We start from the raw sequence: 27,475 nt of genomic DNA, 5'->3' as shown, positions 1-27,475 counted from the left end.
CTCTGCTTTTTGGCTGAAATCTACTTTTTCTTTAAAATAAGAAAAAGCTAATTTCTTTCAAACAACAACAACCATACCATTTTCTTTTTTTTTTATCTATTTATTTGGATTTTATTTCTTTCTCTTTTTCTCTTGTTTTATCTTCCCTTTACCCTGTTATGTTAGTTTGCGTTGAAAACTGAAAATATTCACAACAAAATTAACGTTTATGGTTTTCAAAGAGAATTGGCAGAAGAGCTTGTTTTCACAATCCAGCTTTACATGACTTTTCAAAAATATATCTTTTATTGAATGCGTTTTCTTTTCTTTTTAAAATAAAATTTAAAAAAATGCGATTATTTACAAGAAAATTCAACTTCTATCTTAATCCGTATAATATTTGTGTTATAGAAATCGATATGGTAATAGAACATTTAAAAAAGGTTTCAATAATAAGAGTTAAATTTTTCACAATATAAAGTCACCATGAACATTTTTCTTTGATTTCTATAGAGAAATATCAAGTTTGAAGTTATAACCATGTACCCAATGTAAGTGGGTTCTTCAGCTAGTAATTAATTTGTAAATTAAGTGTGAGGTTATTATTAGGTGTTGTTTAATGAAATAATTTTATTAAGAACTAATATGAAGCCAAGTGTTTTTTCTTTTTGTTACATTGCAGGGTCCTCTCGTGAAGTGGCTGAAAATAAATTTTGGTGAATGTTTTGCTGCCTGGATTCACGTAAAAGCACTCAGAGTGTTTGTAGAATCAGTCTTAAGGTGTGCAGAGTTTTTTTTTTTCTTTTTTTTTTTAAATTATAATTGCAAACAAAAATTGTAACATTTTTTTTATACTAAATGTGAGTTTGTTTTCCTTTATATACTTTAGTAACACAAAATATTTGCTAAAATGAACACAAATCAGTTTATAGTTTTTTGGGTTATTTTTTTTTATTTTTACTCATATTCACCCTAAACAAAGCACATTGACACAGCAGACACATAAGGAGCTATTATGAATTAGGGACCATGGCTACAAGGATACTTAGTAGCTGAACAGTGAACATTATATTTAAATTTTTGCATGCTAGTATGGTAAGGAAAGCAGGAAACAGAAAGGGAATTCCAAAGCCTAACAATTTGAGAGAAGAAAATATCAGAATAGAAGGCTTTCTGGCATCAGGGGATTTTGCTGCTTGTTTGGTTAGTTAAGAGTATTTACGGAGGAAGCGTGGGGCATCAGTGCTACAAGTTAGTCAGAGCACATTCCATTACAGTGATTGTAAAGCAAGCACAGAGATTGTGGTCATGTGACAATTGTTGGAGTTTGGTGAAGAGAACAGGAGACATTAGATTAGAGACTCTTTTCTTTTCTTTTTTTATGGGCCCTGTCGAATAGAGACAGACTAGTATTTGGTACACCAACTTCTATGTGACAAAAATGTTCTATGCATGTGGGGATGATAGTTTTGTAGAGATATATGCTGTCAGGTGTGAGTATTTTTCTAGCCTGGTAGAGGGAGCCCATCTTCTTTGCAGCAGCCTTGTCAATATCTTCTATGTATTTACTTTAATTCATGTTATATGTGAATATTAGACCAAGGAGTTTTAGTGATGAACTCTCAACTAGTGTTGTTATCGGATAATGGAAAGGTTTTTTGTAATTGTTGAAGGAAAGGAGCTTTGTCTTAGCAGCATTACACATTACCATCCATATGCATCCCCATTCCACTACAAACTGGAAATCATTTTCTAAGGTTTCAGACATTGCCTTTGATATATATGCATTCATTTTTCCTACATGTCTGGTATAGTGTGGTGTCATCAGCAGATATACCCATTTTCATCAGGGAGATCAACAATGAAAATCAGGAACAATAAAGATCCAAGGAGTGATCCGTTAGGTACACCTGCAGTAATGTCATATTGTTTGGATGTACAGTCATCAACCTGGATTTTTCTTTTGTCTAAGAAGGGTCCGAGTATATTAAGTATTTGTCCAGTAATTTTTCATGAGAAGACCTTCATGCCAAACCTTATCAAATGCTTTGTTTAGGTCAAGATTTAGCATTTGTTGTAGAGTTTAGAGTAAACAGGGGCTAGCTTAGAAGAGCATTTATTTACGAGTATAGCAGGAATTAGATCTTGCTCGCAAACCTTGGAGGTATTTAGGTTTTTTATATTATAGATATGAGAAGGAGTGATTATCAGATCATTGACTTTTATCCACAAAGGGAAATTTTATAGGGAATAGTTTGTGGTGCATTAAGCGGAGTTAGAGGTGAATCCTCAAGCAAGCAGTTAAGCTTTCTCGGTTGTTGTGCAGGTGATATCATGGTTGTTAGATAGTGGGGGATTGTTGATTGCCCATCATTCACTACAATATTATAAACTTTCCAGAAATTGTGAGTTCCTAATTTCTGTGACTCAATACATTTTCTCTGCATTTTGGTCTGCAACTATTTTACTCTTACATTGATTTCAAACTTTTATAAATTTTTACTTATATCTGACTTAATACAGCTTTATTGGTGGAATATTTTTTGTGCATCTTTTGCACAATAGATGCTGCACAGGTTAAAGTAACCCATTGGGGAAAGTGGTGCTTGCTATAGAATTTCAGTATGAAACATGAGTTTCAATGTCTATTTTGATCCATTCATTTATGCATTGTTCAACGGAGAGAAAAAAATATTACTCCATGGGTCATGTGTAATGTATCAATCAGCCTTTTTAAAGTATCTCACCATTTTAAGCAATGGCTCTTCAGCTTGAGATTGAAAATTAAAGTTGATATCTACCAATATAACAAAGTGATTCACATTCTTGTGTGGGCTATGGCCATTTGTCACACAAATCTCAGGTAGTGTAGTTAAGAAAAGATCAAGAAGTGAGGCTTGCTGATCCTCGTGAGCTAGGAGGCAAGTCAGGAAAGTGAGTCAGTGAAAAATAATGCAATATAGAAAAACTATATACACTGTTTCCGGCTGCATTTGTATGGCGGACATTAAAATCACCAAATACTTGTATCTAAAAAAGAATGCTGCATTTATACTGTCAAAAACTTGATTGAACTTTGTCAAAAGAGATAAGTAACTAATGCTGTGTTGCAAAGTTTGTTTGAAGGCCTGATCATTTGATTATAGATTTTACTCTCTAATCAGAGAGAAGGAAGAGACAAATATAGACCTCCAAGTTTGTATATATGTCTGAGTTCTTTCCTGGCAGAGTTAAAGGTATCTAGTCACATCAAAACGATTGGGGGGGATTGAGGAGTCTAGGTTAGTTTCACTTGTGCTAGGATATTCGAGGTGTTTACTAGGAGAAATGATTCTACTTCATCTAAATTTTTTATTTTGGATGTCATTTCATATAATTGCTTTAGTTTTAGCATAGAGTGGGCTGAGTAAATTTGGTGTTTGCTTGATGCCAGTATACACACATAAATAGACCATTGGTTGAGTCTTTATTTATGGGGTTGTGGCATCAAGAAAGCCTACCCGAGATAAGTCTGGAGTTCTTTTCCATGTGCTTTATGGCACTACGGTTATCTCAATATTATACAACAGATGGTAGAGCTCTTAGTGTTATCTATGAGTTATGGGGTCTTCCAAAAACAGCAGCTAGACAAGCTGTCAAATCTCTACCCTCAACCTGTCAAAGACAAGAGCAACCCAGTCTAGCCGTGTGAAAATAAATGACAAGCAAGCATTCTAATTTGTCACATTTGAGAGGAAGAAAGATGGTCCTAGCTGAAAAACAAGTGTAAGCATGAGGGTGTCCCTGTGATGGTTTCACTGAGCATTGCTAATACACAAAGAAAGCGTGTAAAAGTCTGGCGATAAGCAGAGCCTACTTACTCCTTAAGCAATTTTAGGTTTGCAAACCGAATAATTTGTTTGCGTTTCCAGGAAAGTTGACTGTAGGCATAAGGAGGCCTCTCTGCCAGTGATGCAAATGCCTCGGAAATCTTGGTACAGCTTTTACATCAGTTTTCCTTCCCCTTGATAAATCATCTCACCAAGAGGCGGAATTCTACGTTTGAGTTCTACTCTAGGTATTTCTATGCCCCTTCTGGGTATGTATCACTAAGTATCCTTTTCCTGACGAATTAAAATTCACTCACAACTTGTAGGGGAATTTTAAATACAACTTTTATTTAAAGTGCTAAGAAAAGCCAAAGAATTTTCAAGACAATGCTAGAAAAGAAATTTGGAGCCATATGTGATGTAATATAGGGAATATTGAAAAGTACCATTTCACCATTTAGTGCTCAAAATTAGTCATCCTGACATAAATACATTTTCTGTGACAGTTATGGGCAATGGAGATGATGTAACCACCTTGTGTTTACAACAAAAAAAAAAAAATCAAGTATTTACTTAAAATCAGATATACATATTTAAGTTTTAAGTGAGTACTTACATCTATAGCTCTTTTAGATATTTGGAACTACTTCCATTAAAATGAGTAAATATGGTGGAATTTCCATCATTTTCAACTTGTGGTAACTCGTTTATTTTGGCCGGTTATTTTGATAAATTTTGAATATAAATAAAATTTTATCTTTTCTGTTTATAAATGCATAATCATGTCTTTTGTGTCAGTATCAGTTATTTATCCAGGTTATTTAAAATTTTGTTATTTTCAATGATGAGAGATTTATTTTTAATGTTGATGTTTTCAACTTAATGTGCATGATATTGTGTATATCTATGCATATATAAGCAGTCTCATTTTAAATAAAAAGGACCACCTGTAAATATGGTGGGTTTAATATAGGATTTTAAGGGTTTTTTTTGGTTTTTTTTCTCACAAACGAAATCCAAGTTGAATACTTAAATGAATTAAATTTTTCCCTCATATCAAATTACAATGATTTCAATACTTCTCAAATATTTCAATCAGTCTTTGATCTCAAGATTCACTTCACTTTTTAATATCACTTCTTCATTGGAGCCAAATCTCTTTACCTGGAGCATTCTTTTTGAAGTCTGCAGAAGTCTGTAGTCGTGGTGACTCTATTGCTGGTTCTTTTTGAAATAATCAATAAACAAATTACTTTGCATATCGTAAAATACAGAAGCCAAAATCTTACCTGCTGATATTTGCATCTGTTATTACATTGGATAGCTTTCATATGTTGAAATCCACTGAACTGATTGTTAATTTGACGCCAGAGTGAATTGGTGGATTCAGGTTTAATCCATTGTCACTCACCCTAGCGTCCATGGTATTTGTAAGGTGCACAAGCATCAAATGACAGAGCAGAAACATTTGTGATTTGTTTGCAGAAGAAAAAACAAATGGCTGACAAGCCAAATAAACAATGTTTATCAATATACAAAATTTGGATATTTCCATTGGTTTGAAAATTTGCAACTGTAGTTTCACTTAAGTAACTATAATTCCAATAAACTTTGAATGGTCACAATTTCATCACTAAATATGATATCATTGTTTATGTTTTGCAAAGATCTATGTGGCATAATCTACTAAAACATACCTTGATTTGTTTGAAAAATAATAAGGATAGTATAGAAGTAAAGAGACTTATTTTTAATTATGCAAGAAAAATGTCTAAAAACATGTTGCAGTTTATGAAATTTTGAATGCAACCAAATAGAGTAAATATAGTTAGTTGTTGTGACCCAACAAGTCACAAGTATGTCTCTATTTTTTTTTTTTTTTTTTTTTTGTTTCAAATCTTTCTTCTTTTCATGTGTGTGAGTGTATAATGTAATGTGAGACTTGATGTTTGTAGATAAGTCAAGCTTAACATCCTCGATCCACTTATGGGTAAATAAATTTCAAAATAGTACATTCTGATACTCCTTAGTTTTTTTGAAAAAAGTGTAGTATCTGTTCTGATGCTTCACAGTCTATTCTGTCCTCGGTTAATGAAGTAAAAATCCTTCTAGATTGAAGCAACTTTTATTTTTGTTCCAATCTAGAGTACCTCTTTTTAGGAAGCTGTATTTTCTATCACTTTAAAAATAATTGACCTCGTGTCTAAGTTTGCTCTTGTGAGGAGGCAAATAAATAAGAACTTATATTCTGGGACTGTTGAAATAGATTGACATGAAATCATAATCCATCTATGTTCGACTCTGAAGAAAAATGCGTAGAGTACAATCATGTATGAGCCTGTAAATGGTGAGATGCACCCTCTCTTTTTTTAACACTTTTGTTCATCCAAAAGAAGACATATTGCCACTGAAGTATTATGGACTAGTGTTATAGTGGTTAGATTTATAGGGAGGCAACCTGTGTGGAGAGTTAGCCAGCAAACAGAATGCATCATCATCACTCTTTTATAAAGCGATTTAACAATTCGTGCAATTAAACTTTCCATCAATATAAATAGGATGATATTATTATTAATTATTATTATTAATTTCTTAATTTGTTTACCATTTTTTTCCCCTAGGTATGGCTTGCCTGTAAACTTCCAAGCCATCTTGCTTCATCCTCATAAAAAGGCTACTCGTCGATTACGGGAACTGCTTAATCAGCATTACAGTCATTTAGACAGTGCTGCTCTCTCTGCTGGAGGAACTGATGTAAGTATATTTATTTGTAAAAAGCCTTCATTTTTTTAAAGGAATAAATGCAAAAGTATTTTGTTTTATTTATCACTATGATATTACCAAGAATTAAAAACTGCTTGATTACTCTTTCTTTTTCATACACTCATCATCACTCAGGTGAATTGATTTGTTTTTCTTTATTTCTTTTATGATCTTATTTAAGACTAGCGTGGATACCCGGCGTTGCCCAGGTGTTTGGGGGTGTAAAAGAAAAAAAGTCAGACAGGCTCGAACGCGAAGGCAGAAAAGAAAGTGAAAGAAAACATATCTTACCACTACGCTACGAGGCCATAGGAAATGAAAAGCGTTCAAATTTAGTGATGTCAGTCACTTGCTAAGTGAATATGCAAGTGCAGAAATGAAGGTTGACTGAAGGCTAGTTAAGCTTTTTACTGTTTCATTTATTTGTTTCCCCACGATGTTGTGGAAAACCAGCTCCCCACAAAAAGGGAGTGTCCAAATGAATAGCAATTGTCTAATTTGATCAATGAGGGGTTTCCCCCTCATTGATCAAAGCTAATTGCTTTCTGGACGTCCTAGCATGAAAGGCCAGGAAGCTGCCTTTGCTTTCGATTAGTTTTGCTTTTACACGAAAAAGCCGAACAAACACGCAAGAGGAAAGAATAGTGGGAATTTTATAAAAGTCAATGTAAATGAAAGTAAATTTTAATTTTTGACATATATAGAAATAAATGTTTATGTGAATAATTGTTAATGTTTATTTATATTGATGTTATTTTTAGAATTTAATAATACATAAAGCATTTCATGTCATTGTCACCTTTGGACACACAGATTAAAAAATGAGATTGTCCGATCAACAAAAGTGATGATTAGTGGTTAAGTAAAGTAAACAATTCTAACTTATGTATTTTAAAATAAATTGTTTCAAAATAATGTTTCGATACAATTTTAAATACATTTTTAAAAATAACATTTGTTTTGTTGATTTGATGAATATTTAGGTGAAAATAATTTGTACGGTAAAAAGGTGGCATATTTATTATTTTTAAAAGAATTAAATTGCTGCGTTTTTAAATGAATAAAAAACATATTTGTTTGATTTATTTTAAAAATATTTAGTTGACAATGGAAATTATTTTTATGGCAAAAGGTGTGGGGTTTTTTTTGTTGTTTTTTTTTTAATAGTATTAACTCTAACAGACATTTATTATTTTAGAAGAATTATTTCATCATTACTGTTTCTGTTGTGACATTTTGTGTGGCTTTTGATATTCCTGATTTTATACTAACAGGCGGATCATAACAAATGACCATAGACTACCAGCATTTTCTTTTCTCACTCTATTATTATTATTATTTGTACTCTCTAGGAGTTTTCATGCAGACCATCATTAACGATTTCTCTCTGTCAGTTAACTTTGATGTTCCCTGGAGTCTAGGTGACAAATCTCCCCAGATTTTCAGTACTCTCCACCTCTTTTGATAACTTTGTACTCTTGCATAATGTGACCTGAATTCCCATCAAGCATGGATCGGGTGAGACCGGCAATTATTGGTGTCAGCCGAACGTTGTAACAGACGCAGACTAAGGAAAAAAACAAAACAAACCGGAAAAAATGCAAATAATCGAAAATAAAAATAAAACAAACTTTCTGTTGATAAATATTTTGAAAAAAAAAAAAACCTACCTTGATAATGAAAATATTTTTATTTCATTTTAGTATTTAATTTTTTTTTTTTTTTTTTTTTTTTTTTCAAAATATTCATCAAGAGAAAGTTTGTTTTATTTTATTTTCTCTAAGAAAAGATTTTTTAACCGTATAATTGTTAGGTGTAAGTACAAGTTTTTTTTTGTTTTTTTTTTGTAACCGTATTCTTTTTTTTATTTTCAAGACTTGTTGTTTCAGTCAAGTTCTTTTGGTGGCACTGTCCATTTGTACAATCTTCAGGAGAAACCATCCTTTACACACAATCTTTTTTAAGTAAACATTTGTGTTTTTGCACCTCATTTTTGGGGGACAGCAATTTCTTCTCCTGACAATATGAGATTGTCCGTATCGATGGTTTCAGTTCTTTTTCTAACGTGTATAAATTTATTTTCTTACCTGTCATTTTTCTGTGTGGCGAGCTTGAAAATATATTTATTTGTCAGCTTTTCTTTTTTGTTGATTTAATCGCTTTCTTCCAATTCAAATGTTGTCTGATTCCATTTAGATAGCGCTTTTTCACTTGCTAATCAAATTCCCAAAAATTCAATTTAAAAAAAATAAATAAGTAATAAATAAATAACTAATCAGAAAATAAAAGTCACCCCCGCCCCCTCAAAAATTACTAAAAACATAACAGAAAAAGAAAAAAAATTAAATAAATAAAATAAAAAGTCGAGTTAGCGTTTCAACATTTGAACAATGCTCGGCTGACACCGATGATTGCCGGTCTCGCCCGATCCATGCTTGACAGGAATTCACGAGAATTCGGGTCAAATTATGCAAGAGTACTGATAACTTTTACAAATGAATTTGCATTATTGCAACAGTTGTTTATCATTGATCTCCTGCTGGCAATACTCAATGGCCTTCACTGTAATTGAGGTAGCAATAAGCCTTTCTAAAGTCTCAGTCCTCTTCGCACTCATCAAATGAAGGTCTGCATAGTGCTTTCTCTCCTTGATCTTTCACGCCTATTTGGTGTAGTGCCAGTTTATGCAGGCACTACAATTTTATTTTTATCTATTTTTTTTTTTTTTAAGGAGAAAGGAGAATTAACTTACAATTATATGGTTTCAGTTTTTTGATTCCATGTGATGTTCCTCTACCTTGTTTTATTTCTGTTGCAGTTTCTATCCATGCAGTTAACATTTCTAGCTCATGTGTATTAGTTTCTGCATTCAAGGGTTTTCCTTAATATTTAAGCAATTTTTTATTGTTATTTGTTCTATTTTCTCAGCCATTCCCCTGATTCCATTCTCACACATTTTTTTTTTTTTCCAAATATTTTTTAGGATTGTTCCTTGTGCTCTTACTATTATTGGTATTCTCATGATTTTCTTCATCTTGCATATCCCTTTCAGCTCTCTGGCCAGTTTTGTGTATTTGTTTTGCATCTCCATCTCCTTGATATTTACCCTGTGATTTGCTGGAACAGCAAAATCTATGATCTGGCAGAACTATTCCTTTTTGTTAACCTTTTTGTTATGACATCTGGTCTTTTTGCTTGGATGGGTTTATCTGTTTGTTCACGTCTCATAGAATTTCTGTTTTCAAGTATTACTACTGGTTTGTGCTTGTACCATTGGTCTAGGTGTTCAAGATGCTGTTGTTTGCATAATTTCCAGTATACTGCCTTCCCCACTTGATTGTATCTGTTTTTGTATTCTTTTGGGGCTAGTTTATTGTATTCACTTATGTGGTTTATCATTTACTCTCTTTGTCCACAGAGTCTGCATTTGTTGTTTTTTGTATGTCTTGTCAATTTTTGCTTTGATATAGTTGGTTATAATCATGCTATTTTGTGCAGCTGTTATTAGTGATTCAGTTTCTGTTCGATTGGGTGTCCTTTTTGTAGCCACGTTCAGCTGTTTTCATGAGTCTCATCTTTTGCATCCTGTTTCTACTCCCATTTTTTTTTGTCTTATCCCTTGCTTCTCTTTTCTGTCTTGTTCATTTTTGCAGTCTTAACTTTTCTGTGTTTTTCTACTTTTTTTTTTTTGTGTGTTATTCACAATCTTCTAGGCAAACTAATCTTCTCCTTCCGTCTTTCCTTTTCACTTAAAGTTGGTCAGCCTCATCTTTTGGATATAGTGTGTTATGCATGATCATAAGTTTTTTGGTCTTCTGATCGAGATACTTTAGTTCTTCTTTGGTCCAGCCTATGAACGGTTCAAAATATCTAGTGACACTGCCCATATGTTTATACCTTTAATTAGGTTTCTACTTTATAGTTTCGTTTCTAAAAGTTTTCTTGTTCTTCTCAGGTATTCCTTAACCAATTTTCTCTTTCAGCTCTGTTGCGTTAGTCGTATCTGCTTCCAAAATCCCCAAATATTTGTAGTTGCCATGTTTGCCTAGTGTCTTCATTTTCTGGTTGGTTGAGTAGTTCCATACCTTCCATTGCCTCCAGTTTTCCCCTTCTTTAACTAAGTGTACACTTTTCTATGCCAAATTCCATTTGAATATCCCGGCTGAATATTCTGGTTGTGTTTATTAGCGTTTCTAGTTCCTTTTTGTTTCTTGTGAAAAGTTTCAGGTCATCCATATACATTAAGTGGTTTATTCTTTCATCTGTGTTATTAAACTAGTATCCTGCTTGGCATTTCCTTAGTATTTTGTTAGAAAGGATAATTGCTATGATGAACAGTAATGGTGATAGGGAGTCTCCTTGGGAAATACCTCTTTGTATTTTTATCTCTGTTATGTATTGTCCTTCGGCTGTCAGTTCATGCATCCATATTCTCGTTGCTTTTTTCAATCAAATTGATAATCTTGCCTTGTATTTTGTACATCTTTAAGCATTCTATTATTTATGCTTCAAGGATCCTGTCATATACTTTGTTGTAGTTGATCCATGACGTGACTATATTCCTTTTTTTCTACTTTTTACCGCCTTCAGGATCTTTTGGCCTATGATCATGTGTTTTCTTTTTCATTTGCTGGAATTTTTATATACTGTTTACTTTTTTTAAATTTTTTCTTTTAAGAGTGGAGTTGCCTAGTATTTATAATATGCAGATTTTATTTCTTTGCCATGAGTGAAATTAGAAATTGCAAAATAACTTTAGAATTGGTATCGGAAGGAGGGGGGAGGTTAAAGACATGAATTGAATAAAGAAAATGATTTCTATTTTGAGATTTGAGTATCAATAATATCACCCACCCCCTCACCTCCCAATTGTCCTTTAAGTATGGATGTGAAAAGTATAAGAAATTAATCTTGCGTTATTATTTCCACCAAGGCAGAGGTTATGGTTTTGATCCAGTTTGTTTGTGTACATTTTAGTGTTCACATCACTTGACCAATTGTAACCAAACTTAGTCAGAATATCAACCATAATTTTATTTAGAACTTCTTTCATTTTGGAATTATAAGTCAAAGATCAAAGTTAGAGAAAAGATGAATGTTGGAGAGAACTTCAGTTCTATTCATAATAGAAACCCACTACTTGATGCATATTTTAGACAATTACATTTTATATGATCTATTATTTTAATCTGACTGGTTTATCTTATTTTGTTCTAAAATAGATTTTATTATTTAATGATTGCAAAGAATGCCACTATTTGTCATGATGAATTTGATTATTTCAATTGAAGCAAACAAAATCAAAAAGAAATGAAATCAGTTCATGGATTGACTTTTATCCCACACAGAAGCCATTTAGATACAATTCTATTTGATTAAACAGCAAATAATTGAAAGGCTAAAATAATCACATTTCAAATCATTTCTATCTTTCACTGTTTTTATCAGGTTTCATTTTCTTCTTTAAATTATTTAAACTCTTAATAATGAAAATTTCATAACCATTACCTTATATAATTTATCTTGAAAATTCTTTCCGATCGAAAAATAAAATTTGTCAAGATATCAGCAGGTTTTGGCATTTAAAGTGCTGCGAGTGTTCTGGACTTTAAGCGATATCTCGCACCTGCTCTCCAGGTGGTTTGATTATTTCTTATGCACTTGCTGGTGTCTTATGCTTCCTAGTGCCTGGGATATCCAGGTGTGTTATGGACTTGATGCAAAACGTGGCATGCTATACATGGCTAAACCATTTGAGACAGAAGGCATCCATAATCCTACCAATACCAAATTTCTGATGAAACACAGTTGAAGGAATCATTTCCTCTTCATCATGACACGATCATTACACTGAAGCCATTGCAGATCAGAATAGCTCGAGTCGTATGTTTAACTGCCATGCAAGATAACGGAGCAAACATAGGCTGAAAAGATTTTGCCCCGAATCTTGAAAGAAATGTGCCTAAGTGTAGCAGCTTCATGGAACCTCCCTACAAACCTAAGCAGCATAATAAGTGATGATGTGTTCACAACCCCAACCACTATTCATCATATCAGCCAGGCAACAGAAGTTAGATTCAACATCAAATGGAGTGTCATCCTCATCCACATGATGATGCTGCAACAATACGGTTGCCTTCAAATCCAAAGTCAAAACATTCATATATTTGATCGATGTCAGCACTTTTCATAATATTCATCTTTCAGCTGACAACTATGGCATCACATTAACTTATCAGCAAATGGTTTTGTCTCCGTGATAAAACAAAAAAGGTTACTTTCTGCTATTTTGCTGACAAATGTTCAAGTTTCTGCTTGTAAAAATTACATTTTTTATGATAATCAATGTTTTTATAAATTTTTTTAATATAAAATTGGAAGATTTTTTTTTATTTTTTAATTATTCATTTAAAATAGAACAAATATTTATTTGCATTTTAATAAATTATTGTTTTATATTTTTTGTAGCATGGCATGGATATTCCAGGTCTAAATATGGGAACCACTGAATATTACCCATATGTCTATTATAAAATTAATCTCGACATGTTGGATACCACAGCCAGAGTCTGATCATTGCCAGTTAGCCAGACCTTGTGAACATTCCATGACATTCCAAAAGAAAAACAGAATCGGTAAAGGAATGTGAAAACGAAATATTAAAAGAAAAAAGGGATGAAAGTAGTGAATGTGCATCTTCATCAGGATGTCATCTTCATCCTCATCCTCTTTCTCCTGAGACTCCATTGAACAAACATTGTCAAAGAAAAAGTTTATTTCTTGTGACCATATCAGAAGATGAACATTTAGTTATTTTAGGGTCTTTTTGTCTGTAGGGCAGAAATGGTTGATGGTCTTTAGTGTTTGTAGATTTCGTTTTTGTTGATGGTGAGAAGGAAAGTCTCCAACATTGCGATTGGAATGCCAATTGTATATTTAACTTTTTGTAAACTTTCCTAAACAACAGTAACAATGTGACTGAGAGAAGCAGTTTTGCATAGTTTACTTCATCTTTTTCTTTTTCTTCTTTTCTGCTTTCTTTTTCTTCTTTGTCATGTCTTAAGACTTTCTTTTTTCTCTGCTCTCCATCAAAAATATCAATTTATTATTTATGCCTGTTGGACCAATGTAAGATTGTTGGCACAACAGCTGCTGCTGATTTTGTAATGCCCATTAATTAGTTTGAATTGTGACATTGTATATTGTCATAATGTCTCTCCAGAATCAGCACTAATCAAATTTTTCAGTGCTATTAACTTTTTTCCCCTTTCAAACTTTCACACTTGAAATAAAATTAGTCTAAACTGATTTTTTTTTTATTTTGTCATTTTTGAAAATTTTTACAAAGTAAACAATGTTTTTTGTTTTATTTTCTCAGACTTAAGAGGGAATATTAAAAATATAATTACAGTCGGTGATCATAAATAATAAAACCTAATATCTAACAAAGAAATGTTTTTGATGGATGACAGAATTCTCCCCCCCCCCTCTCTCTCTCTCCCTCCCTCTCTCCCTCCCTCCCTCCTGCATTTTCTTTTAAAATATGTTGAACAGAGATTTTTTTTTTTCATTCATTTAAGATTTTCAAACATATAACTTTTTTCCCTCCATATCTTCTAAATCTGCCCCAATTTTTTAGACCATGATTAAATTTTTCTCCTGAGAAAGAAATGAGATTTTTATAAAATTTACTCCGATTTCACTCAAGAAGATTTGAATGTTTCCACATCCATTTTAGTTTTTTAAAAGAAATACATTTCTTGTGTTAGTTGAATTAGAAAAAAATAAAGGAAAATTTTAATTAATTTTTATTTGATATATTTTATTTTTATTTTTTGTTTTATAATTTACTGCAAGTCATTGTAATTTCTCTCCAGCGAATCGATGGTTACAAAATTTATTCCATTAAAATTTCTTTTTCAACATAAAACTGAATGGTTACTAAAATGTACAAATGGAAATGGTATACTTTCAAACAAGACTTGCAAAATAAATATTTGGAAATATTTAGTTAAAATGAATTGCATTGTTAATATTACTGTTAATTGTTTTTCTATTTTCTTTTTTATACAATGATTTTAAATTTTGTTATATCATTTATATTTGATCTGGCTTAGAAATTCTGCTAACTTCTGTAATATTCTGACCAAAACTGTGACCACTTGAATGAAATTACTGGTGTTGGGGATGGACAGTTGGGTTCGAAGCTTTGTTTTTCTCCTTGATGTTGCAGAATCAGTTGCTCTTGGTCTCTAGTCCACGGGAGAATATTATGTTAATCAATAAAATTGTGATAAAAAATAACAATAGTGTTTTGTTTTTCCTTTTTTTCCTTTTCCATTTGTTAAATGTTGAGACATTATGTTGAAGAAAGATCGGTAGTAAATCAAATCAGCGAAGAATCAATGCAACCACGATTTTGAGTGTTAAGTAATTCTTAATAATAAAGATGGCGGCGAAGAATCAATGTAGTCCGGTTCAGTTGTTTCAAGACGGAGCCTGACTTGCATCCAAAAGTCAATATTTTTATAACTGGGTCGGAGGCTTCTTATTGGTTGATTGTCTTAACATGTAGTTATAAATAAGATCGTCCAAATCATTAGGGTCATACTCTCATTATTAATCAAAAACATTTTAACACTGAGTGCATAAATGCAGCAAACTCTGCCTCACATGTAGAAAGGGTCACAATTTGTTTTTTTTAGTTTTCCAGAAGATCATAGGTTCAGTCTTTGACAGTCTAAAACAGTATCCCATTATACTTTTTGATCCTCAGTGTTACCCTAATCTGAATCTTCTAAATTTAGGGGATATGTTGATTTTTTTTTTTTTTAATACTAAAGAATGTTCCTTGGTTCCTTTTAGATAACGAAGGACTTAAAATCTCAGTCAGAACATTTAAATAAGCATTTTTTTACATCCATTTGATGTATTTTTAAATTGTATCGAGCAGCAAGTTGCAATAAAATTCTAATTGTAATTAAATTTGCCATTGGTGAGAATATGGCAAAATAATCGACCCCAGAAATTTGGGAAAAACCTTTTGCAATAAATTTTGCTTTAAAAGTTTCACTGCCAGAGGCCGTGATTTAATTAAGGTTAATATTTATGTCACTAGATTTACTGCAATTTTCATCGTTATTAATATTTTCGTTGTGATCGACAATAACACTAGGTAATATTTCCTCATGTTTTTTGTCCATTTTTTAAATTAAATGTGTCATTGAATTTTACACATCTAACTTTTTTATGGTGCTTTGGTCTGGAAATAGATTAAGTAAGCCGGGCTGCTTTTATCATAACCTATGAAAATACTTTTTTTGTTTTTAATATTTAGTTTTACAGGTATTTTCTATGAATGCAAAGCAATTTGAACCAAATATATGCATTCAGTTCAATTTGGATTTTACACCACAAAACGCTTCATACGGAGTTTTGCTGAATCTTTTATCGAACAATCTATTTCTTATATATGCTGCTGCCATTAAAGCGTATGTCCATAAACTTTGGGCAAATTTTTATTTCTGTAAGTCGACATCTTGCCATCTCAAAAAGGGTCTGCCATGCTCTTTCAGCAGTGCCATTTTGAAATGAGGAATAAGGCACTGATTTCTTGTGTTTATTATGATGGTTAATTAATAGATGTTCAAAGTCTTTACTAGTAAATTCAGTTCCATTGTCTGAACAAATACATTTTACTGAGCCGTTTTGGAGCGATATCAGCTAAATATTTTAGTGGCGAGGATAATGTTGGATTTGTTTTTTAAGAAAAAAAAACATAATTAAACCTGAATAATCGTCAGCAAAATTTAATGCATACCTGAAGTTATCTCTTTTCATCGGGCTCAGCAGGCTCGCCAAATCACTGCACAAGTGAGCAAATTTTTGTGACATTTTTGTCTCGTGTTTTGCTTATATATTTCGACATTTTTCCCTGTGCAATAACAATTTGAGAGATCGTCTGAAGGTATTATTTTCATGCCTTCAACTACATTTGGTAATTTTTTTAATATCGGCAGTATTGCAGTGTCCCAGAATTTTATGCTAGGTTTTCAAGTCGTAACAGGCGGCTTTTGAGGGAACCGCACTTTAAATAATATAGTCAGATATTTTCTTAAATGTCAAATACAATTCCATTTGGGTATATCAATTTTGACTTGTTATGGCCAAACTTTATATTTGCACCTTGTTTGATGGTGGTCTGTGCGGAAAATATGTCTTGCTTAAATGTACGTATGAAAAGAGCATTTTTAAGAATACAGTTACAAATTTTGCCTTTATTTTTTGTGATATTTTAGCATCACCTCTTTTCAAGACTATATCATTTATTTGACTACCGTCGGCAAGTTCGACAAAATAACTCTGTGAATTAAAGTTTGAATCAAAATTAATAAAATTAGATTCCTTGGTGATAACGTGCTGTAGTGCCACTGTCTACAAGAAGATTTTTACCGTTTGTCGTATTGCCAAAGTTACATGTGAATATAAATGTATATTCTTCATGAAAGTTCTCAACGTTTTTGATGGAGTTCACTTTCGAGCTTTTATATTGACATTGGAAACTTTTGTGATTAAGTCATCCACAATTATAGCAGATAATTTTATTCTTTTTCTTGGGAAAATTACTCTTAGAGAAAACATTGCGGTGAGATGCATAATTTACTTGTGTCGATTTTTGAGAAGCATTTTTGAATTTCATAATATTGTTAGAGTAATTATTGTCCACAAGCATCGGATATATCTCTTCATAGCTACGCAATGCCACTTTAAATTCACTGAAAGTTATGGATTTGTGTTATAACAGTTGTAATTGGTTTAAAATCGGCTGCAAGTCCCTTGTATGTTGCCTTGAGATTAATAGGACATCGCTTATTATTTCACCCGAGAGTTTTGATGCATTTGCTGTTGCTTTTGCCCTTATAACATAGTCAGAAATAGATTTGTCTTCATTACGTTTTAGAGACGTTAATTCTGTATATAGACATATAATTTTTGGTTTCCCTTTTGATAAATAATGTTCTCTTAATATGTGCAACGCTTTACGTCCATCATCCAAGGCATCTCTTATAATCAGAGACAGACTTTTGTTGTCTAAGCATTGAATCAGTTCTGCAGAAACAGTTACAGTCTTTTCTATAAATTCGGGGATTGAATGACTGTAATTTTCCTATCCTTAAACACGCCAGAAATTTCACTTGCCACAATTCTAATTTAGATTCTGATCCGTCAAAACAAAGTCGATGGCCAGACACACAACCTGTTAAGTGTTGAGCTATTATGTTGAACAAAGATAGCGGTAGTAAATCAAATCGGCAAAGAATCAATGCAGTCACGATGTTGTGTGTTGAGTAATTCTTACAAAATGGTGACGAAGAATCAGTGTAGTCCGGATCAGCAGTGGTTCAGTCATTTCAAGACGGAGACTGACTTGCATCCACAATTCGATATTTTTATAATGAGGTCGGATGCTTCTCATTAGTTGATTGTCCTAACGCATAGTTATAAACAAGATCGCTCAAATCATTGGGGTCATACTCTCATTTATTAATAAAAAAAATTTTAACGCCATTTTTTTTTTTTTCCTCTTTTCTTTTTTCTGATTCTTCTTTTTTCCTTTTTCTTTCTCTTTTTTCTTTTTCCTTTTTCTTTCTCATTTTTTTTCTTTTTCTTGATAAGCATCAGCATCCACACTTTGTTCTTGCATTCATTTTTAGTTATTCTTGACACTTGATTATTGTAAATTATTTTATCAAGTAATATTTGAATCTTCTCAATGTGTTTCATATGAAGCAATAAAAATAGAAGGAAAGATAGTTTCTGTTGAGGGTAATCAACTAGAACTTAGTTACGTGGTATACTTTTCTCCATTATGTCATATTCAATGTAAGAACATGATTACCACTAGATCTTTATCACATAGACTTTTCTTCAACAACATTGTTGTTTTCAATATTCATATCAGCAACAATGTGCTCACCACTGGAACTTTATGTGGTATACAGTAGAACCCCGGCATGCAGCATTAAAAATTAGTAACAAAATACAGTACAGTATATGATACACATGTATATAATCAAATAACATAAATAACACCATAAAGTGGGGCAAATACCATAACCAGGGGCCGGGAAAAACATTGAATTCCACATCGTAACCTGACAAAACTGTATCTTAGGGCCACCGTATCCCAGGTTTCTACTGTACTTTTCTCCAGTGACACATTCAACACAACATCGCAGTTCAATATTGTTTGCTACAACACTTTTTGTTGACTTCCATTAAGCTTGTCTTTTATGGATGGCAAAGTACACTGGTCACATATGGTCAATATGTATGAATGCTTTTCTATTGTGAACTTTTTATTGTGATGATGAACTTTTTCCACCATTCAATTCAGGTTTTGGTTTGTCATATCTGCCATCGTCATCATCATCATCATCATCCAGTTTTGGTATTTTAGGTACTGCAAGTGTCACAGACACTGTGATGGGCAATACTAAGAAACGTCTCACACCTGCACTCCATATGGTTTGGTCCAAAAAGTTGATATCAGTCATGTTACAAGTTGTTAATTCCCTGCATATGGACTCAAGCCAGGTTTTCATTGGTCTATCATGCACATCGTCGTTACTAAGTTGATGTTGATGCAGGAGGTGGCATGCCATATGTGGCTAAATCACTTGAGACGCTGAACACGTAAGGCCTGCAAAATCCCACCAATCTCAAGCTTTTAATAGAGCACAACTGAAGGGATTATTTATGCCAAAGTCGCTGCAAATCAGAAGCATTTGAGGTTCATGTCACACTGCCGTGCAAGATGGCAGGACAAACACTAGCCGAAAATACCTTGTCTTGAATCCTGAAAGGAATGTGCTTAAATGTAAGGATTAGCAGCATTTTTTTTTTTATCTTCCCCAAGTAACACAGCTGCAAGAAATGATAGCGTGTTTGCAACCATTATCAGCATTTAACAAAGGTTGTTTCAACATCAACGTAATTCGAGTTAACTAGCAACATCCCAGCAAGACCGCTACACTTTTGTATTTTTGAACCTATAGTTTACACTTAGAGCATTCAATGGAGTTTACACTTATACCTCTGACACAAACAGCCAGGAAGACATGTCAACATCCTGCAGGAGGTCGAGATCAAAACTGGAGATAAAAATGTGTATCTTCCTCATGTTGAGTCTCTCTTCTCCGTGTCCACCCTTCCTGTTATCAACCTGGAGTTGCACCCCTTCAGGGAATCTGCAATTACAAGATTGATTGCATACAGAAACTCCGATAGGATGACCACATGGAACTTTCTGGACAATGCCTCCAGAACCATGATAAAGAGAAGTGGGCTGAGTATCGAGCCTAGATGGAGTTATCGTAACTGAATGATTAAATAAATTTGAGGTCTTATGTCAAAACTGAAGTTAAAGATCCCTTAAGAACATCTCAGGAAGAGACCAGACTGCAGCTGTAGGCTAGAGGTCATGAGACTCATCTCCTCCATCCTTTGGACATAGAAATCCTCCTCTCCTGAAGTTCTCTCTCTTGGCTCATAAGCACTTTAGGTCCAATGGAGAACATAATAACAGGAACAAGACAATGAAAAGCTGTTATGGCTAAGTAGGACTACAAAACCGACTGTGCCATCTGTAAATATGGAAAATTGATGTAGCACTGTGTTGTCTGCCAACCAATGCACCTTGAAACATGTCACAGAGAGACTGCATAAAGAAGTGAGGAAATTGTCAAATGATCAGATTTCAAAGACATGCAACGATGTGAAAATTTCGTTAACTCTTGAAATAAATACTCACTCAATAAATCCCAATCCTAACTAATGAATTTATCAACATTTAAAATGATACATTGATTCCAATAATCCAATGCCTTTTTATAGAACGATTTGTTTTTGACCTCAAAATATGCCTCAGTTTCTGATATCACTTTTTCATTGGAGCCACAATTTTTTTCTTGAAGCATTCTGAATTCTGGAAACAACCAGTAGCTGTTACAGAACAGATTGGGGGCAGAAATAACTTGGAATACAATCGACTTGTGACATTTTCTTGGTGAATGATCACTTATTTTTTTTCTTCATTTATTACTGTATTTTAATGATTTCTTTCTTGAAATGTACCAATAATGTTATATAATATTCACTATTAATGGTTCTTTCTTTGTCAAGATAATCTATGAAATAAATACCTTGCACATTTGAAAATATGGAGGTCAAAGCCTTATCTGCTGATGTTTGCATCTTTGATCACTTTGAACAGCTTTTACTTGCTCTTATCCACTCAACTAACTACCGATTTGACTCCAAAGTTCAGTGATGGATCTATGCTTCATCTATTATCATATATTTTGATGCAGAAACTATTTTGTTACAAACAATGCTCATTGACGCATTATTGATTTTGATTGAAAACAAACGTGCCACCAACTATGACCACATCTTTCTCATTGACAAATGTTTATACAAAATGGTGAATGCATTGCTATCTCATGTAATTTCGATTTACAATCAGCCAAAACAAGTTTGTGATTTTTTTAAAATGTTTCCCTGAACACTTGCTCAATTTAGGCGATGTATTCAACATCATTTGTGACTGTCAACCAAACATTTCTTCATCATCTGATGAGGCAGAAGTCACATAACACTTAGTAAGCTATTACTTTGCTTGAATAATATTTTTCCTATCAAAAAAGCAATTCATATTTTCCATTATTTTGACAATTTGCAACAGTAGTTACACTTAAATAACTGTAATTTGTAAACTAATAATCCGATTGTGCTCAAATTTTAACATATGTCATTTGAAATTTAGTACTTTATAATAAAAACGTCACATGGATTTTTTATTAGTAGCACCATTATATGCCATGTCCGCGAATGATTAAGTGATATGTTAGATGTATAAAGCTTGAGAAACCCTAAAACTCTGTATAACACTTATCAAACCATTGCTCTGCTTAAATAGTATAAATATAATGTTTAATCAGAAGGCAATTTTTTTTTTAAACACAAAATTCAGATTTTTCTATTGTTTTAAAAATTTGCAACAGTAGCTCCCCTTAAATAACGTCAATTTGTAAACTAATAATCTGATTGGACTCAAATTTTGTCATGTGCCATTTAAAGGATAGTACTTTTATTTTAGTGGTGCCATCCATATGTCAGACCTGGGACTTATAAAATGACATGTTAATATAAACATTGATTTTGTTGTTTTTGAAAGAATTTTTTTCAAATGAAGGCAAACATTTGATAAATACAATTATCTGGTCAGACAAATTGTGAATTGTTGATTTGGATGTCCAATATGTTTTGCTTCCCGAGTGCACTTCTGATTTGAGTGAGATTTAAACCATTATTGCAGAATATAAAACTAGCAGAACCTGTTCTATCCTTGTTGGAATTTATTAAATATTTTGATTCTATGGACATCTGGCATGAGTACGTACGCCACAATTTTCACACATAATTATTTAAGTACTATGATTATTGTAGTTTCCGAATAATCTAGTTATGGGGGTCTATTGCCAAAACCCTTGTTGGAGTTTGTGACATATTTCCATTTCCATTGTGAAATATTTCCATTGTGACATATTTCCATTATGATATATTTCCATTGCTACATATTTCCATTGTGACATATTTCCATTCGACTCAATTGTAAGCCTCACCGCGTTATTTTACTATCTTTGGCCGGAACAGATACTACATACCAAATAGGGTGTGTTTGTGTGAAACACATATGAGCTGTTTGCCATGAAATTAAGTCCATGAGAATGTATATAACAAAGTCAGAGTAACGTGTGTGTATGTAACGAAGAGAAATCTAATATACGAAATTGTGCGTTTGTGTAGATGTGCACATGGTGCTTGCTATGAAATTGAGTTCATAAGAATGTTCATCAAATTCGATCTGCTGAGTCAAACACCGGAAGAGAAAAAGACAATGAATTTGTGCCGTATAGCGCTTTTTATAGTCACCAAAAACAGTGATACCTGGCATTTCCAAAGGGCAAATAACTTAGGTTTAACGCCTTCTGGTCGAGATTCTGTAATTGTGTTGAGAAAGGGCAGTAATGCTACAAACATGAATTGGGTCAAACCATGGCCACCTCTATAATAAGAGATTTTACAGTTGGAGTAGTGGTAGACAAAATAGAGGTGGGTTGTAAGATTTGTTTTGCCTGAGTCTCTTTTTAAAAATCTACCAAAAATCAGGTAATTATCTAATCAATATGAAATTTTCATCGATTATTAAGAACAAAATTTATAAAGGTGTAATTTTTTTTATATTCGATACATATATATATATATATATATATATATATATATATATATATATATATATATATATATATATATATAGAGCAAATAGTTAATAAAACATGTTAAAAAACACTTTGAAAAAGAGTTAAAAACATATTTAATCTGAAAAGGAAACACTTAATAAGTGGATAGTCTTTAATCTGCGGGGTTTCGAAGACATACTTTCCTTCTCATCAGAGGGTAGGAATTAGCAAAATGCGGGATCGGGTTTTGCATACAAAAGTATTTGATGAAACTGCAAGTAAGTCAAAGATCTTACTTGATAACAAAAAGTGAAGCAGAGGGAATATGGTGAAGAAAAAGGTGATTTCACGTGAATGGATAGTCTGGTGGAAGGTAAGGTATCCAATGACGGTAAAATCCAAAAATGTAAGTCCAAGAAAGTTAATTTAATTTTCCATTTTTGTACACACAAGTGCACGCACATGGACTACGCTCGAGCGTAGACCATGTGCATGTGCTTGCGCATACAAAATGGCCACCCATGATAACATAGAATTACATGGTTTAATATTTGGAAAACTACTTGTTTTTCGTCTAATTTAAATTTTTCGCCAATACTACATTGTGACAAGGTAGTTTGGTATGCGAGTGCACATTTAACACCCCTTTTTTATGCTCGCGCGTAGCGTAAACGAAGGCTGGGCTGTGAAATTGAAAATAGTCTCAGAGCTAAGGAGTTAATATCATACAAACGGTAAATTTGCGATGGAAACGGTTACCATATTCTTTTAAAGCACACCGAAAACTACAAAAAAACTTTTTTTTTCTATACAAATGTAAGACGATCCTTAAAGTAAAAAAAATACCGATTTTTCGTTATTTTTTAATTTCCTCGTGTCTTTATTGAAAGATAAAAACAAACAAAAAAAAACGAAACCTTTTAGCCAATAAACACTTAAATGCCCCTTCTCTCAGATGGCCAGAAAGTGGGTACTCATTGTAGTGTTATCATAGAACTCCTTTCATACGCGTAACAAATAAATCATGGCGTATGAATATTGAGGTCAACCGCCTAATACATATGTATTCGACAACATGGTGTAGACCTCTACACACGTACATTCAATCTCTCTTCTTACGTAAATATGTCAATAAAGTTCTATATTAAATAAAACCACAACTTATTTATCAATTACTTATAACAACAAACATAAACTAATGACATGGTGGCAGCGAAATGGATACTGAACATTTAAAAAAAAAAAACAAACTCACTCAGTTGGATTGACTAGTCGCAACCGACAACAGAAAACGAAACAAAAAAAAAAATAAATAAAAATAAATTCGGCAACAGACGAGAAAGGAAAAACATTTCTTTCACAAAAGACAAAACTTCGGCAACAGACACGAGAGGAAAAATCCGTTTACAAAAGACAAAACAAGGCATGTAAACCAATTTTCATTAATTTACCCACCTGTTCTATTTTATAAAATTTTGCTGTCATTCTCGTATATGCTATAAACACGTGTGAATTTTTGCACAATAGCAGACATTTTGAATTTTTGTCAACTGTTGTTATCGTATATGTCCCCGTAAACACGTGTGGATTTTTGCACACCGGCAGACATATTGAATTTTCTGTTTATCAAAAAAATACATAGCCGTTAATAATAATGTCTACCAATAATGACATTATTCCGTTTATGGACTGGGAAATGCCAAATTCAGCGGAAACATTTAAACTTTTTAAACAGGGACTAGAACTATATTTTTCTATAAACAAAATAAAAACTGACCAACAAATGAATTACATACTGCTAATGACCGGCAACAAAGGTCTCAAAAAATTTAACACTTGGAAATTAACAGATGAGGAAAAACGTTCTCCCGACACCATTTTTAATAAATTCTTGGAGCATTTAGAACCTAAAGAAAACTTTAGGATTAACAGACTAAAACTAATGTCTTATAAACAAAAACAAAATGAGACATTAGACGACTTCGTCAATAGATGTCGTCAACTTACGTTAAAATGCTCACTAACCGACACTGAACAAGAACAGCGAATTATAGAACTAATTATTGCGAGTACCCCAATTGTCGAATTCCAGAAAGAACTACTATGAAAAGATAATACGCTAACACTGGATGAAACCATCCAAATTGGTAAAACGTACGAAGCAACAAACGCACATATTAAGCAGCTTAGAGAGATGTTAAACACCAATAACAAGGAGGACAATAGCGCCAATACTGACATACAAGCAATTACAAAATATAAACAAAATAGAAAGACAAACAACTGCCTTAATTGTGGAAAAAGTCACGAACGTTGACGTGAAGCGTTCCAAATGCAAAACGTGTGGAAAATATAACCACTGGGCAACAGTATGTTTATATAACAGAAGATCAAGGTCAAGGTCGCAAAACAGAGACCGTGGAAAACAAAAACCATTAAACATGAACCAGACCAAGAAAAAACACTTCATCCAAACTGATATATTATCCAGGAACAACAGCCAGGAACTAAATGAACAATTCGAAAATTTAACTTTTTCCACCATTAACACACCCTCTCAAACACAGAGAGATGAAGCCTTCGCTTATATAAATATAAAATTACCTAATCGAAACGGGACTCACAGACTATGAATTAAAGTCGATACTGGAGTCCAAGGTAATACATTACCAATTTCTACATTCCGTAGAATGTTTCCTGAGAAATTAACCACTGATGGCTTCCCAAAACTAAAAAAACAAAGTAAGGACAAAAAACTAATAGCCTACAATGGAACTCCGATAAAGTGCTATAGCAATATCAGTATATCATGCAACTACCAAACCTCTGATTGGCACGAAAGCACCTTCTATATAGTAGATGTAAATGGACCAGCAATTCTAGGACTACCATCACTGGAAATACTGAAAATGGTCACTCTTCACTGCACGGTGAAAGAACAAAATATAGTCAAACCAATCAACAAAATCAAAGACTTGGTACAGATCTATCCACATCAATTCGACAAAATAGGCTCTATGCCAGGACATGTCAAGTTAACAACGAGCAAAAATGTACAACCTCACATTGACCCACCAAGAAAAACCCCAATTGCCCTAAAGGACAACATAAAACAGGAACTAGACAAAATGGTGAGCAACAAGATCATTAGAAAAGTCACAGAGCCAACAGACTTGGTTTCTAGCCTAGCTTATTCACACAAGAAAGATGGAAGCCTGAGAATCTGTCTAGACCCAAGACACCTTAACATTGCGCTAAAAAGACCACACCATGCAACCCCTATAGTGGAAGAGCTAACACACCACTTTGCAGGTGCCAAGCTGTTCTCTAAACTTGATGCCAAAGCTGGTTATTGGTCCATACATTTGGATCAAGAATCTCAGCTGCTAACGACATTCCAATCCCCTTTTGGCAGATACTGTTTTCAGAGATTACCATTTGGGTTAAGTGTATCTCAGGACATTTTTCAAATGAAAATGGACCAGATACTTGAACAAGTTGACAGAGCAATTGGAATTACAGACGACATTGTTGTCTATAGTAAAACGGACAAAGATCTTGTACAGGCTCATGCAAGTAGCTGCAAAAAATGGTCTTGTGTTTAATTCAGCAAAATGCAAAATAAAATCAAAAAATATATCTTTCTTTGGAATGATATATAGTGAAAATGGTGTTAGCCCAGACCCAGAAAAACTTAAAGACTTACAAGATATGCCATATCCAACATGCAAAAAAGAACTACAAGAATTCTTAGGCCTTGTCACATATTTATCACCATTCATCCCAAATTTGGCTGACAAGACACATACATTAAGAGGCTTGTTGAAGAAAGACGTACCTTTTCTCTGGGAAGAGCATCACAAGGTATGTGCTTTGAAACACTTAAAACAATAATCACCAAAGACTCTACATTAACGTACTTCGACACGAATGAAGTACCAATACTGCAAACTGATGCGAGTTTAAAAGGAGTTGGAGCAGCATTAATGCAAAACAAAAAACCTATTGCATATGCATCAAAGTCTCTAACAGACGCCGAGCAACGGTATGCATGCATAGAAAGGTAACTTCTAGCAATTGTATTTGGTGTCCACAGATATCTTGTCTACCTATATGGACGGAAGTTCAAGGTACACACCGATCATAAACCCTTGGTCATGATACTACAGAAACCACTGACCAGTGCACCTCCTAGGCTACAACGAATGATGACCAAATTACAGGGATACCAGATACAAATAGAATACATACCAGGCAAAGAAATGACTGTAGCTGATACACTAAGTCGCCTCCCCAGTACTCAAAACACTGACATGATCGACTTAGATATTCGAGTTGACTTGGTGAGATTCAGGAGCAAAACAAAGGCTGATCCAATACTCAACCAATTACATGAAACCATAACAACAGGATGGCCAGACTCAATTAAGGAAGTACCACCGACAATTCGGTCATATTGGTCATACAGAGATGAGTTATCTGTCAGTGATGGCATAATCATGAAAGGCTCAAGGATTATTATCCCTGAAAACCAGCAGAAAACTATCCTGGACCAACTACATTACAGCCATGAAGGTATCGAAAAGACACGTCTGCAAGCAAGAGATACTGTATACTGGG

The 27,475-nt window shown here is 33.3% G+C and overlaps 1 protein-coding gene across 1 annotated transcript in view; it reads left to right on the top strand.

Moving 5' to 3' along the window:
- Nucleotides 1-14,858, top strand: part of LOC145256412 (V-type proton ATPase subunit C 1-like) — a 63,168-nt gene extending 48,310 nt beyond the window's left edge. The window contains exons 11-13 of the mRNA XM_080115280.1: nt 662-759; nt 6,410-6,542; nt 13,020-14,858. Of these exons, the coding sequence (XP_079971406.1) occupies nt 662-759; nt 6,410-6,542; nt 13,020-13,124 (336 nt within the window). The 3' untranslated portion in view covers nt 13,125-14,858. The remainder of the gene's footprint in view (nt 1-661; nt 760-6,409; nt 6,543-13,019) is intronic.
- The last annotated feature ends 12,617 nt before the right edge of the window (nt 14,859-27,475 follow it).

Source organism: Euprymna scolopes, chromosome 32 (assembly GCF_053919585.1).
Source record: "Euprymna scolopes isolate OS-2025 chromosome 32, ASM5391958v1, whole genome shotgun sequence".
Lineage (NCBI taxonomy): Eukaryota > Metazoa > Mollusca > Cephalopoda > Sepiida > Sepiolidae > Euprymna > Euprymna scolopes.
Note: the sequence above shows the minus strand (reverse complement) of the source record. Positions and strands in the feature narration are given on the sequence as shown.